General features: G+C 40.6%; 1 protein-coding gene across 1 annotated transcript in view; it reads left to right on the top strand.

Moving 5' to 3' along the window:
* The window catches only part of LOC103609394 (peroxidasin-like protein), a 40,455-nt gene extending 28,331 nt beyond the window's left edge, over nucleotides 1-12,124 (top strand). The window contains exons 6-7 of the mRNA XM_008593722.1: nucleotides 10,640-10,750; nucleotides 11,688-12,124. Coding sequence (XP_008591944.1) covers nucleotides 10,640-10,750; nucleotides 11,688-11,819 — 243 coding nt within the window. The 3' untranslated portion in view covers nucleotides 11,820-12,124. The remainder of the gene's footprint in view (nucleotides 1-10,639; nucleotides 10,751-11,687) is intronic.
* The last annotated feature ends 3,477 nt before the right edge of the window (nucleotides 12,125-15,601 follow it).

The following is a 15,601-nucleotide window of genomic DNA, read 5'->3' as shown; positions in this document are numbered from 1 at the left end:
CTTAGACATTCATGTCGCTATGAAGCATATGCTTTTCTTCATGCCATCAAAGGCTTTGAAAGCAGAAAGCACTGTCACAGGACAAGCCCAGGGTCTGTGCTCAGGAAGTTCTTCCCTCACTAGTGGTGTGACCCTGCAATTTGTTCAATCCTACAGAGCAAGCGTCCTCATCTGACATTCAGGGTTATCATGAGGATTAAAACAGAAGAAGCCTTTTGTGATCTGTGACCCCCTTAAATATAACACTGCCCCCTTTGGATGGGAGCACCTCTAGTCCTACACCGGGGTGTGCGATCCCACTGCCCTGCAGCACTGAGCCCCAGCCACCCAGCGTGCTCCCCGCCCTGCCCCTAGGCCACAACACCCCTCATCAAAGTCACTGGTCCAATCTGAATCTGAACATAAATACATAAGATGTGAGGCATTATTTCTAAGAAGATTACACTTCAAATATCCTAAAAAAGGTGTGGTGACCTAGGACTGTGGGAAGCCACTGAGTGTGGAGACCCTATTTCATTCTCAGTGAGTAAATGTGTGTGGCAGGGAGAGTCCTCGCACTGGGCTGGAGAAGGCGGGCCCCAGCAATGTAAGCACGCACCCTTCCATCACAGCAAACTCTTCATAGATTTACTTTATGAATTTGCAGACACAGGCAGAATCCATCAGCGATATTTCAGTCCAATTTGGCTTACATATTAGTGGCAATAATTTTATCTTTGATATGTGCTGTGGTGATTAAAAGCATCCAACACCCAAGGCTGCACTAGGTGCCACTTCTAGGTGTCCAGTAACATTCTGAATTGGCACATATCTCTAAGTGCACCAAGACAGAGTGTTTTTGCCTGTGTACTTGTTCTGTCTCTTCCATTCCATTAGCTGGGGACTCTTTCACTGTGGGAGCCTCTGTGCCTGATGCATACTTCATATTTGAAAGTAGTTTCTTTGTGTTGGAACACGAAAAGTTAGCTCTAGATGTTTCAGGAATCTAGGTGCATGATGGGTGGGCAAGGCTAGAATGGGGAGTTGGAAGGTCCTATCATCTTTTGTAGAGGCCAGAGGCTTCCCTGAGCCTTGGCCAGGCCACACAGGTGGGAAGAGGCTGCAGAAGTGCCCATGCCTTACACACACCGAACGATAGGTAGGTAATGCCCAGCAGATATGCTTTAAAAAGGTGAAAGATTTGTACGATCTGAAGAGAAACCAGAGGGTAAATGACAAATATGCTTTAAATGAATAAATATGACACAACACCAGCGATGATAAGGAATATTGGCTGAAGCCAGAAATCAATCCAGATCATCTAAAGGGGAATGAGAAAAATAAAGATCCACAAATGGAAACAGAGGTAAGCTGAGCAGATTTCCTGGGTGGCTCTGAGGTGCTCCTATACCAGAGCTTGAGCACTCAGAGGTGGATGGGGGCCATGAAGACAAACTTTCTGAGAACAAAGGATCTTTTTGGACATGACAAGCCCTTATGATTTGTGAAATTAGTGTTCGCTGCTAATTTGTCATTTCTGTACTAAGACATGAGTTTTTTGCTGGTTTTTTTTTTTTGCAACCAGTAAGGAGATTGTAACCCTTGGCTTGGTGTCGCCCGCACCACGCTCAGCCAGTGAGTGCACCGGTCACCCCTACATAGGATCCAAACCTGTGGCCTCGGCGCCCCCAGTGCCGTACTCTCCCGAGTGAGCCACAGGTTCGGCCCAAGACATGAGTTTTAACAACCTGTGTTGAATGATAGACTGTGAAAGTAAGCCTGCTAGCTAGAGAGGACACTTCTGATTGTGCAGGGTATGCAACTTTGTGGGGTTTTCTTTTCTTTTTTTTAATTACTGAATGTGGATGCAATAGGTCTTGTGAAGGGTTTGCATTTTTAAAAGACCCTTGGTTTTATGAAAAATGTGCATAGAGATAATGTGTATTTCTAGTGATTAAATTCAATACAGCGAAGAAGTAGATTAAACAGGGTAATAGAATGTTTGAGAGAAACTGTATTCCAGGGCCGGCCCGGTGGCGCACTGCTACAGTGCGCCGCTTGGGAGCGTGGTGGCGCTCCTGCCGAGGGTTCGGATCCCACATACAGACCGGTTTCCGCTCACTGGCTGAGCGAGGTGTGGGAGCAACACCGAGGGTTGCGATCCCGTTGCTGGTCCTGGTCCGGTACGGGCGTGACACTGAGGGTTGCGATCCGTTGCTGGACACGAAAAAAGACAAAAAAAGGAAAAAAAAAAAAAAAAAAGAAACTGTATTCCAGAGTGGTCATCATCACTTTGGAGATTATTGATCTTGAGACCCATCCCTTATAGATGTTTGGGCTTCAGTCAAGGATTTCTAAGCTTTACTTTCTAACCCTGAATGGCATTTTGTTTATGGGGCTGCAAAATAGTGTCAGTCTTGAAATTTCATGTTGTTGAGGGGTTTACCTTTATTAAGTGACTTTAGAATGTCTAGGAATGATATTCCTTGATCATAGTCCCTTAATCATGATATCATCACACTAACAAAAGTGATCTGCAAATTTCCATGGTGTGCTGTAGCTCTTTTGTAAGTAGTGGAGTTCAGTAGATTTTATTTGCCCTTTTCATTTGATTCTGATCGTTGTGGAGAAAACCAGAGCCATAATTACACTCAGAACATTTCATTATTTCAATTTGAGAGTGTACCTAATTTACCTGACTATGGAGAGGGTGTATGTGTGGGAGAAGGAGGATGTATAATGAACAATGGGATGAGATATAAGAACTTACTCTGTAATTATAATCAATCTCTTAATGATGTCTTCACATATATTACCAAGCTATTAGCATACTCTTACTCCAGGTATTCCAAATAGGATGGGTTTTAACACAAGAACTCAGGGATTTTCACAACTGTTGAAATAGCAAGGGGAACAGAGGTCAAAGAAACAGCTGCTGGAAGCTACTGGACTGACAGGAGCTCCCCAGGAAGCCACGGCACATCTCAGTAGTCTTTGCAGGAGCCTGAAACTCAGCCCTGTCCATGCATCTGCTGACACCTGTGCTGGAGGGTAATATGGCTTCTCCTTCCAAATCTCCCATGAGTGCCTCTCATTGGTAAAGTCTCCCCAGAACACGGAGGGGAAGAGATTGGGGAATGATTTTCTAAGGTCTGCAGAAAGGGTTCTGATGAAGACCAGTTGACAAGAGACAAGCCAGAGCCCATACTTAGGGAAGATCATGTAGTTCACTGAGACCTGGCAATTGATTGGGTACTGGGACGTGAAGGTTTATGCTCTTTGGGGCTCAGCTGTGTCTCTGCTGCACTGTTTTTAAAGTCAGCACTCCTATCTAGAGTATATTTTTTCCTCTGCAGAAGGAAATGAGCAATGCTGGGATTGGCATTCAAACTTCTCTTAGCTATGACCTGTGTTAGTTCTGCTCAGGTGCCATTGTCCAGGGCGAGTTATAGAGCAAAGCCTGCGGCACCAGGAGAGAGGAAAACTACACCCAAGAGGGGCCTGTAGAGAAAAGCCCACTAGAGAGAGCCATTGAATTTTATACACAAAACAATACAAATCGACCACAAACTACTTCCAGGGTGGGAAACTGGTGGCAAAACTGAGTGGGCCTTGGGAACAAATGATCACTTAACAGGACTGACCAAAATTCAAATATGACAGTAAGCACTTAATACTAATGTGCTTGTACTTTTCAATAAATTATTATTAGTGAATTTCAGACTCAAAGTAACTTCTTAGTTTATTTACGTAAAATAAAATACTACCTTTTAAAGGGCAGACTTTCTCTCTGGATCAGTTTTGCAACAGTTATAAGTTCTCAGGTCATTTACCCTTCTGATTAGATTTCTATGGTGACTTTAAGAGTTAGATTTTCTTAAGCAAGATTTATAACTTTGACTCTTCAGCAGGACTTTTTATTTAAAGGAATGAAACTGTAAAAGAACCTGTCCAGATAGCCTCTGATGGGAACTGTATTAGCTTACTAGGGCTGCCATAAAAAAGTACTACAGACTGGGTGGCTTAAACAACAGAAATGAATTGTCTCACAGGTCTGGAGGCTGGAAGTCTGAGATCAAGGTGTCAGCAGGTTGGTTCCTTCTGAGGGCTATGAGGAAAAATCTGCTCCAGGTCTCTCCCCATCTTTTGGTGGTTTCCTGGCAATCTTTGGTTTTCCTTGGCTTGTAGGTCTCTTCCTTTATCTTAATTTCATTTTCCCTGTGTGCATGTCTGTGTCCAAATTTCTTCTTTTTATAAGGACACTAGTTATATTGGATTAAGGGCCTGCCCTACCCGAATATTACTTCATCTTAAATTAACTAACTACATCTGCAACAACTCTGCTTCCATGTAACATCACATTCTGAGGTGCTGAGGGTTAGGACTTCAAGATTTGAATTTGAGGGAGTGCAGGCATACTGCTTAACCCAGAACAGGAACCATGCAGATAAGAATCTTCTTAGAATGTAGGGCAACTGATGGAGTTTGGATGTGTTGTCCCCTCCAAAACTCATGTGGAAATTTGATCTCTAACATGGCGGTGTTGGAAACTGATTGCATCATGGGGGTGGATCCCTCATGAATGGATTATTGCTCTCCCTGGGGGAGGAGGGGTAGTGAGTGAGTTCTCGTTCTATTAGTTCCCACAAGAGCTGGTTGTATATAGGACCCTGGCACCTCCTCTCTCTCTCTCTTGCTTCCTCTCACCATGTGATCCACTTGTACCTGCCAGCTGCCTGCCACTTCCGTCATGAGTAGAAGCAGCCTGAGGCCCATGCCAGATTCAGCTGTCCCAGAATCATAAGCCAAATAAACCTCTGTTCTTTATAAATTACCCAGTCTAAGATATTTCTGTTATAGCAAAACAAAACAGACTAAAACAGCAACAGTGACAAAATTACTGTCAGTACTGTCTGCTTCGATGCGACAGGCATCTTTCAGAGAATGTAGTGAGGCTGAGGTAATGAAACTTTTGGTTAAGTTACTAACCTTGTAGATGAAGTTGATAATAACAAGAAACAGTAATTTTCTGGATAAATTAAGTCAAAATTTTACATTAGAACAGTGCACAATGAGCCTTTTGCTTCTGGGAAGGTGGAGTTGACATGCTTTTGTTTATTTCCTGCAGTATCCACAACTGAAACTGCAGGCGTCATATACAAAACAAGCGTGAGATGACTCAGAATGGTGGAGAGAGGAAAGCAGATCAATCCAGGACCTTGGGGCCTACAGAACAACACAGTGCTCTTTCCTGGTATTTTTTCCTCACATGATATAGACATAGAGCTGAGGAAGTCACAGCCTGGAAACAGCAACAGGCACACACGCACACACACACACACGTTTCCAGCAAATCCTTAGTCTCTCTGGACAAAGGGCCAATGTAGATAGCTTTTAGATAGTAACTGCTCTACCCCAGCTGAACACCACAGACAAAAATTCTCCAGCAAAACCAGCAAAGGCCAGTTGAGGACCCCAGACTTCCACCCTCTCCAGGCTATACTGAGACATCCTAACTCCCTCATGAGCCTGTGGTCAGAGAAAGCCAAGTAAGAAACCAGGCTTTCCGTCCTTGCCAGATGGTTACAGTCAGAAGCAGGAAGGTCATGAGGAGAACTTGGACTTCCACCCTCTTTTGCAGTCATGAGGCCTCTCTCCCCTTCTCCATTGGGGTGGCTCACAGGAGACTCAGGACTTGTTTCACTTCCCAGTGGTGATGAGGCCATGCTCTGCCATTCCCCTCCTGAGGTGTTGTGAAGACCATGTGGACAGCGGTAAAAAAAGCATCTACACTTGCCATCCAGGGAGGTACACGTAGAGGCCCAACAGGGAGCCAGAACTCCAACTCCTCTCAGGGTTAAGGAAGAGAACCCCCATGTGTGTCAACGGAGGCCAAGTAGGGAACCTGGACTTCTGTTCCCACATGACAGTAACAAAGAGGTTCCCCTCTTCCCATGCCAGAGCAGTTTCAGAGGAAGACACCTAAACAGAAGGTTTAAATAAGACCTAAAGTCTTACAACACTCAAAATGGCCAGGTGTCAATAGGAAGTTATTCATCATACAAAGAACCAGGAAGACTTCAAATGGAATGAAAAAAGGTAACCAATTGATTCTATCACTGAAGTGACAGAGAGGTTGAAATGACCTGACAAAGATTTTAAAGGATCCATAAAAAATGCTTCAACGAGCAATTTCAAACACACTGGAAACAAATGAAAAACAGAACGTTTTATCAAATAATAGAAGACATAAAGAAGAACCAGTGGAAATTTTAGAACTGAAAACTGTAACAATAGAAATAAAAAAGGTCAGTGGATAGGCTCAACAGCACAGGGGCGAAGAGAGAAGAAACAATCAGTGGACTGGAAGATAGAAGATTAGAAATTACGTAGTCTGGATAACAGAGAGAACACAGACAAAATGAGGCAGAGCCTCAGAGACCTGCTGGACCATAACGGAAAACATCAGCCATTTGTGTAAGCAGAGTTTTGGGAGGAAAGAAGAAAAAGGATGAAGGTAATTCCAAAGAAATTCACACCAAGATGCCAAGATGCACTATAGTCAAACTTTTGAAAACAAAATAAAAAGAAAAACGTCTTGAAAGCAGCAAAAGAGAAATAACACCTCACCATTATCAGGCTAAACAGTGAATGGTTGAATGCTTCCCTCCTAAGATTGCAAACAAAGCGAGGATTCCCATTCTCACCATTTGTATTCGGCCTAGTGCTGAACATAGTTGCCAGTGTAATAAGACAAGAAAATGAAAAGGCCTATAGATTGGAAAGGAAGAAATAAAACTATTTTTAGATAATATAGCTACCTACATAGAAAATCTCCAAGATCTACAAAAAACTACTAAAACAAATAAGTGAGTTGAACAAGATCACAGGATACAAGATAAACCCAAGATAAACATATAAATATTAGTGGTATTTCTATGTACTAACAATGAACATATGGGAGGGTAGGGAGAGGAAAGTTACATACTTTTATTCTCAAGACTTTGTAATTAGGACTGGAAAAAAACTTCCTCATGTACTGCATATCTTGTGTTTATGGTACATAAAAGATTTTCAAATCATTTCCCTTCTTAAAGAATTTCTTTGTCATTTTATCAAAGTTTGAAAAGGTTTTATTGTTTTAAGTGCCTAAAATTTAGAATAGATGTGTTGCTGTCATTTGTTTATTTACTTTGCTTTCCTCTACTTTTTTCCTTGAGGGCAGAAGTTACCACCTGAATACCTTTTACATATTGTAGAGCTACTTTTACTCTTTATTTTTTTTGGATTTTATTTAACTCTACTAATGTTTTGCCATCTCTCCAGTATTTTTGTAAATAAAAGTTTTTTTCGTCCTAGTCTTCTAGGACATAATCACTAACATTTCAAGAGATTTTCTGTGATTTTTATATGCCACACTCATGACCCCACTCAAGCAGTAGATTATTGTTTCACGTCTTGTTGTTACAAAGCCCTGTCACTCCTGCCTCCACTGTGCTTTCCTGTCCCCCTTTCCAATCTCACTGCTTATGTAAAGACAGTGATCAAGTCTCATTAGTTGATTAGTGTGTTAGCTGGCACATACTGGGAGCTTAACATACTTACTGGGTGATGAATAAATGAAGGACTGAGTGGGTGCCACTGCCCAAGTGTAGGCGATCTAATGCTACATACCCTCCAAAGAGCCCTCCTGGCTGTCCTACTTCAGCCCAAATGTGGTAAAATATTTTAGGAAGCAAATTTATTTTTCATATCAATACTTTTTGCTTCCTCAATGGAGTCCAAGTTCGTGGCTATTTAAGGCTTCTTACAACATAGTTCTTTACAAAATAACCCCTTTTACATGTCTTATGTGCTGTCCAAACTGAAATACCTGATGTTGACCCTCCCCTCTTTTTAACTTCATTCATACGTTTTCCCTTTAGCTAAATGTCCTTTCACATCCCTCTGCTCCACACCACCCTGTGCATAAACACTCCCATATCCAAATAAAACCTTCATTCAAAGGCCCAGCTCAAGTACTACGTAAATAGTAAATTCTTCCCTGCTGATACCCTTCCCACCCCATTCTTCTAAAGGTCACTCCTTTTTCCTTGAACTTCCACATCGCTGTGTGTGTACACCTATGGCATACAACACCTGGGCTTCTATCACATTTTTGTGTAAATTCACTCTCCCTTACTGGGCTGCAGACTCCTTAAGAATGGAAACCCTGGATTAGTGACATTTTATCTCTTCTAGGTCTGGCTGACAATCTCTCAAACAGCAGGTGCTCAATAACTATGTAAAAATAAATCATCACTTTTATGGTCTTCAAGTCTTCCAGTTTGGTCAATTGTTTGTTTCAAAAATTTTCTCGGGCACAGTAAATTTTGTCATATATATATACAACCTTGGTGAATGTTTGAAATTATGATGTAATTTCTAACCAAACAACAGAGATTAGAAGAATCTGAAAGAATCTCATTAAAAATAAATCCGTAAAGATTCGTAAGTACACTGTGATAGTTAGGTTATTTGAAGATATAGGATCTAGTCCTAATGGTGCTTATATTAGTTTGCTATAGACACCATAACAAATACCACAGACTGGGTGGTTCAAACAACAGGAATTTTATTTTCCTAAAGTTATGGAAGCTGGAAGCCTGAGGTCCAGGGTGGGTAGGGTGGACTTCTGAGGCCTCTCTTCTTGGCTTGTAGGTGGTACCTTCTCCCCAGGTGAGTATCTTCACATGGTCTTCCCTCCACGTGTCTGTGTCCTGATCTCCTCTTATGGGAGCACCAGTCATTCTGCATTAGGGCCCACCCTGGTGACCTCATTTTACTTTAATTGCCTTTGTATAGTCTTTATCTCCCAGTACAGTCAAATTTTGAGGTACAGGGTATTAGGACTTCATTATACAAATTTTGGGGGCAACGCGATTCAACCCATAGCAATGCAGCTATGACTTTTATAAGTTATTCCTTGTTCTTGTACACATCCTTTGTAAAAATTATATTATTTTCATCATTTCTAACAATCTCTTTCAACTAATCATTTGTAATTTCTCCATACATTTTTTACTCATTTTCAGTGCATTCTCTGGAATGATAGCTTGGTGAACGTTACCACCGTTTATACACCCGGTGAACATGGTTTCCTGGAGCCTCTGTCTCCTCTCCTCACCCACGTGTGCCAGCACCTCTCCCTGCTGCCTGGCTCTTACTGACACTCACTTCCTTACCAATGCACTGGAGCCTGCATTGGTCTCCATCCCAGTTCCTCTGTTTCCAGTCCCAAATCTCACCAGTCTATCCCTCATTTCGCCACTGTGATCATTGTGGTCATTGTGATGTTATTTCCCATTACCTAGATACTATGCTCCATCAGTTTACATGACTTTTACGGTCCCAGATTTTTTTGCTGCCCACTCATCCAGCCTCGATTCCCACCAGCACCCCCCATACTGTTCTCCCCCACTGTAGTCTACGTTCCTGAAGTACTGACCTGCTTGTAGTCTCCATACTTGAATACATACTTTTTCCCATTTGCCTGAAATGCCTTTTTCCTACTTGTTTTCCTGACATACTTAGTCATCCTCCTGGTCAGAGTGCAAATGCTTTTTTCCATGTCAGTTGTATTAAAATACCACAGACTGGGTGGCTTAAAAGACAGACATTTATTTCCCAGTTATGAGGTTGGAAGTCTAAGACAGGGGTTGGCAGGGGTTTCTTCTGAAGCCTCTCCCTTGGCTTGCAGATGGTGCCTGCTTGCTGCGTCTCACATGGCTTTCCTTCTGTGCGTAGGAGTTATGAGGTTGGAAGTCTAAGACAGGGGTTGGCAGGGGTTTCTTCTGAAGCCTCTCCCCTTGGCTTGCAGATGGTGCCTGCTTGCTGCGTCTCACATGGCTTTCCTTCTGTGCGTAGGCACTCCTGGTGTCTCTTCCTCTTTTTATGAGGACACTAGTGCTATTGAACTAGAAGCCCATCCTCATGGCCTCATTTAACCTTAATTACCTCCATATAGGTTCTAACTCCCAACAGTCAGGGTGGGGGGTTAGGGCTTCAACCTGTGAGTCTTGGGGGGACACAGTTTGGTTCATACACAGCCCTTCCTCGTTCCCTGAGGCAGAACGGGCTGTGGCTTTTCTTCTGCTCCCCTATGCTTTGTACCAACCTTGTTATTTAATTGGTTTATAGCTGTGGTTTATTGGCCTGCCTTTCTACCAAATCGTAAGCTCTTTGAGACCCAAGGTTACTTGCTTTATCTTTGAAACAATAAATATTTGTTCAATGAATGCCGTGTATGACAACTTAGATGATAGAAAATAAATAAAATATTGATTAGTTAAATTAATATTTATGCTTATTGAGAAGGTTTTTCCAATCTGTAATTTCACTCATTTGATTTAAATTCTGCCTCATTTATATATTAACTGCTTCAGGTACTTGGCCCATAGTCAATATTTTTTCACACACAGAGAACTGTTTACTAGTTTAGACACTGGATGACTCACGTTCATTAAGTGTGGGAAGGAAATGTTAAAATTCTGTAGGTTCTGAAGTTTCTTTTGCCTTCTAGGTGCGTGCTCACAAAACAGAGTGTTTCATAAACTGTGTGATTTACTGGCTTTGCCGCCGCCTGCCTCAGTTGCTGCTGTCCTGTGTTCTCCTGTTGCAGATCGCCCAGCTGGAGGCGCGCCTGAGGCGGGCGGGCTGCACGGACGGCGCGGGCGTCCCGAGGAAAGCGGGGGAGCGCTGGCTGAAGGACTGCGCCGCCTGCGTCTGCGAGGTGCCGCGGCCAGCGTTCCCGTCCTCCCCCCGGCCACTTCTCCTAGCCCCGCAGTTAAACACAAACTCAAACCTGAAAATTTCAAAAAGAGAGAGAAAATATCCTCTCCTTGGGAAGAGATTCTAGGCATATTTTAAAGATCAAGATTCAGGCACGAGACTCCAAGGCTTCAGATTATCGATATAAATATAGCTACGATCTGATGAGCACTTGCTCCATACCATGTGGGCCTTTTGCATTTCCACTAACAGATGAGGGAACTGAGGCGAAGGAAGTTTCCATAACTTGCCTGAGGTCACACGGGTAAACTGAAGCAGACTGGGACGGAAGTTCATCTTGTGATTCTACCGTCAGGCTCACTATAAACTTTACCTGAAACCTCTTGGTAGAATACACAGTTCTATAGAAATGTTTTTAAAAGTGTTAACAGTAAGCACCAAAAGAAAACTGCTCAGTGTTTGTTATGGAGTTTGCTTTTTGAGCAGAGCTGACTCCCCTCTGCCCTCTGAAATGCGAGAACCTCCTGATGCACACTGTGCTATGCAGTGCTGCAGGTAACATTTTCTAGGGCAGCATTTCTATCTTGCTCTTCACACAAATGTGCAGAAAGAAAGAATGAATAGGAGCCACATGCAAACATTAGCTTACACCATAAGCAATTTTATTATACTGAGATACTCAGCCTATCAGATTATGTGTTATAAGAAACTTTTATTATTATTATTATTATTATTAATTATTATTATTATTATTATTATTATTATTATTATTATTATTATTATCATTATTTAAGTAATGTTACTGTAAAAAATCATGGGAATGATATTTGCATGTTGCCTTTCAGATATTATTATTATTATTATTATTATTATTATTATTATTTAAGTAATGTTACTGTAAAAAATCATGGGAATGATATTTGCATGTTGCCTTTCAGAGTGGCCAGGTCACATGTGTGGTGGAGGCTTGTCCCCCGGCTCCGTGTTCCAGTCCTGAATATGTGAAAGGAACCTGTTGTCCAGTTTGCAGAGGTGGAGGAATGCCGGCCGATTCCCCAGAGAAACACTAGCAAGTGTCTTCTACTCTTAAGCCCTGAATGGAGAATTTCTCAGGAAGAGACACTTAAGACTTCAGCATTTAACCTGTAGTCACATTCTTGATATGCAAACCACTGATTTAAGAGCAAGGTTGTTCATTTAAACCTTAGACACACCGAAGACCTTTTTATCTTTTCATTTTCTAACATGCCTTGAAATAATGCAAAACTAATGGCTATAAAATGCATAGGAATTATTTTGTCTTAGGAAACATTTCTCATTGTAAGCCATCAGTTCTATATACCATATGTGGAAATAAAGAGAATATATAGTGTAATTTTTTTAAAAAATATGAGTACTCTGGAAAATCTCTAACTTCAAAATTAAGAGAGATTTTATAATCTGCAGGAATTATGAGAGAATAAGTTTTGCACTTAGAGAAACCATCTGGGAAGATGTGTGACAAATTCATGAGAGTATTATGTTGCTGCTCTCCCCACTAGACTCCCTGTTCTCAGATCTACAACCTCAGCAATCGTCCGATTTTGCTGGGAAGGTGCTTATATTAACCTTCACAGTCACACTTCTGGGAGATGAGAAATGTCAGTGAAAGAATATTTTAGAGAGCTTGTCAGTTTTGCACGAGGCTGGAAAATGCAAACTCTAGGAGGAAAGAGACTTCAAAGCAGAATTGTGCAGTGTCTACCTTTCCCTTACTTGTCAGAAGCACCAATTGTGGAACATCAAATCAGAAATATGACCAAGTCTGAAATTCAGAGCAATCTGAATTTACTATGAGAAAAATTGAAAGTGTTTTGACTTTTATGAAAGGTGTTGCTAAGGAGTTCTAATTTTGGCACTCTGGTATAACATTTGACACACAATAGGTTTATTTTGCTCAGAACTGAATATTAAGTAAATTAGGTGTTTTCACTTAATATTAAATAAGTGCCTTAAAATATGATATAAAAATGTAAACCCATCCGTGTATACAAAGAAGGCTTGGGCTCGCTCTTTTCCTGATTTCCTCTGATTAAGAAAAGCAAAGGTTTTTTTTTGTGTGTAAGAGGGTGGAAAATTACCCCCTTTCTTTCAGGAGCACTTTAATTTCTCTTCTATGCCCCCTGCATACAAATGGCCAAGCTGCATATGGAGCTACACAGCATGAAGTTGAAGGGGCACAGATGTGTAAGAGGGTGGAAAATTACCCCCTTTCTTTCAGGAGCACTTTAATTTCTCTTCTATGCAACCTGCATACAAATGGCCAAGCTGCATATGGAGCTACACAGCATGAAGTTGAAGGGGCACAGATAGCTTTTACTTGGAACTGGCAGTTGAGAATAGAGCATTTATCTGACAGTCTTTAAAATACAATGTACAGGAAAAATGAGTGTTTACGCCAATTTGTTTATTTTCTAGGGAAGAGGTAGGAAAGATTATTGCTTGGAGGTTCTAGTAAGGTTTTTTTTTGTTGTTGTTTTTTAAGTTTAATTGTGAAATTAATACATACTCACTGGACTGTAATTACTACAAATATCCCATGACCAATGTCATGTATATGCATTATGAATTTTTTTGCTCAAGTAAGATATAGGTCATTAGTAAGTTAGTACAAGTTCATGGGTAGCTCACACAGAAATCCTGTCTTCCGTCTTAGGAAAGATGTGCACTACCACAAGCCACATTTATTTACAGAATAGGGTTTGTAAAACAGAGTGTAAAACCTAAACAAATATACAAAGTGAATGATAATATACTAAATTTAGGTTATTCTAAAAGCTCTGTCTTAAATATAACTCCAGAAGCTATATTTTTAGCCCTTGTGTAACATAATTTGCTGACTTTTCTTTTAAGCATCAGATATGAATCAGTGTTTAAATTTACATTTCAAATATAAACTAGGGAAAAAGAATATATGTTACCCAATAGAATGACGCACATTTTCTGTTCTATTAATATACTTTGTAAAAGAAATGAGAATTCCTTCAAACATAGTTGTTAACTAAAATGATTCAACTCAAAGTCATATATATCTGTATATATATAAAAAAGATAAAAAATAACACCTTTCACTTAGAAATTAGTGTTCATTTGAAATTTGTGTGTAAAAGAAAGATACAATTCAAAACTTTTTAATTGCACTTTTATCTTTGAAAGGGAAATATACCTTATAATTATTCATTCATCATCTACCTGGCTGTCCATCATCCATATTTTGATTAAGGGAGTCTTGAGAAAACTCTTAATTCCAGGTACATAAAATATTCTAAAATATTAGAAATAAATGAAAATTACTCAAGGAAAGGTCTTTGAGTCAAGATTTTAAAATAAAGGGTCTCATATGTTTCCATCTTTGTGTATCACTTTATTTAATGAAAAGTAATTGCTACCTACTTAAAATGCATAAAATGTACATTAGTGTCATATATAATAAATACTTATTCATGCTGTCATTTTTTAAAGAGCAAAACTATCTTCTCTGAAAGACAAAGAGATTCATTTAAATCATTCCAATTTTGTGTATATTGTGGAAAAATTACTTAAAACCTTTTTTACTGAGTTGCCTGCCAAGAGTGCATTTAGTTGACTGACACAGGAGAAGGCCTGTGGTGGTGGGTGAAGACTCCGGACCTTGGAGCCAGTCCGTGGTCTATAATGGAATGGGATGTCTAGGACTAAGCAGCTGAAGTGAGAAAGTTTGCCCTTTTACTTGCTGAGAATTCCTAATGAGTTTTGAATTGGTAGAAATTCCAGTTCAGATTTTAAAAGAAAACACCACATCAGAATAAATGGGTTGAATAAGGCTGATATGACTTTCCCACATGAAGTGGTAATAATATTTTGGGAGAAAAGGAACTAAGTTGAGTCAGAAGAAAGCTTGAAATTTTTAGAGATTTAGACTCCTCTAAAAAGTGGAAAGAATCAAGTAATCCATTTTTCAGAAAAGCATGCAAAAGAAACAACATGATTTGCTGGCCGGGCAGGGGTATCTGTGATCAGCATGAGAAGCTCGGCCCGGGGCAAATGAATAGGATGCTGTTTGCCCACAAAAGAAAGGAAAAGGGCTTGTGAGGGTGAAGCACCTTCTTGCGTGTACAAGTAGATATGAAGAGAAGAGTTTGGAGGCAGATTGAAGGATCAGACCTGGGACCCACACGGACACATGCTGATGAGTCTGGGGAACGTTCCAATTTGATCTGGTAATGAGCCAAGCACAGGGGAGAAGACAGGGAGCCCCAGGGGCCAGTGTTAAATCAGGGCCCAGTCACTGGAAGTGCAGAGAGCCCACAAAGCTGTGTTTTATGTTTTCAAACTATGCCCGAAACTTCTAACAACAGGACGAAAACTAACCAGGATCCTGTTCTGATTCAGATTTCTAGAAATGCTGAAGAAAACATGATACAAAATATAAAATATATAATTGAACATGAGAGACAAAAACCCACAGTCTCTGGCTTTTAAAACAAACTGGAAATAAATAAAGAGAAATGAAAGGCAAGCCAGGGGTAAAATAAAGGCAGATACAGGCCTAGCATGGTAGGAGCTGGTGATTTATTTATTTATTTATTTTATTTTTTTAAATTTAGATTTTAATTTATTTTTTTTTAAATTTTATTTTGTCGATGTACAATGAGGTTGATTATTGTGGCCCATTATCGAAACCCCCCTCCCTCCTCCCTTTCCCCCCTCCCACACAACAGTGTCCTTTCTGTTTGCTTAGGAGTTGTAGTTGTTAAGTCTTCTTTCCCCCACCCCCCCGGATTTTGTGTGTGTGTGTGTGTGTGTGTGTGTGTGTGTGTGAATTTATTTATTT

Source organism: Galeopterus variegatus, unplaced genomic scaffold (assembly GCF_000696425.1).
Source record: "Galeopterus variegatus unplaced genomic scaffold, G_variegatus-3.0.2 Scaffold9572, whole genome shotgun sequence".
Taxonomy (NCBI): domain Eukaryota; kingdom Metazoa; phylum Chordata; class Mammalia; order Dermoptera; family Cynocephalidae; genus Galeopterus; species Galeopterus variegatus.
This window is presented reverse-complemented; position numbering and strand designations above follow the sequence as displayed.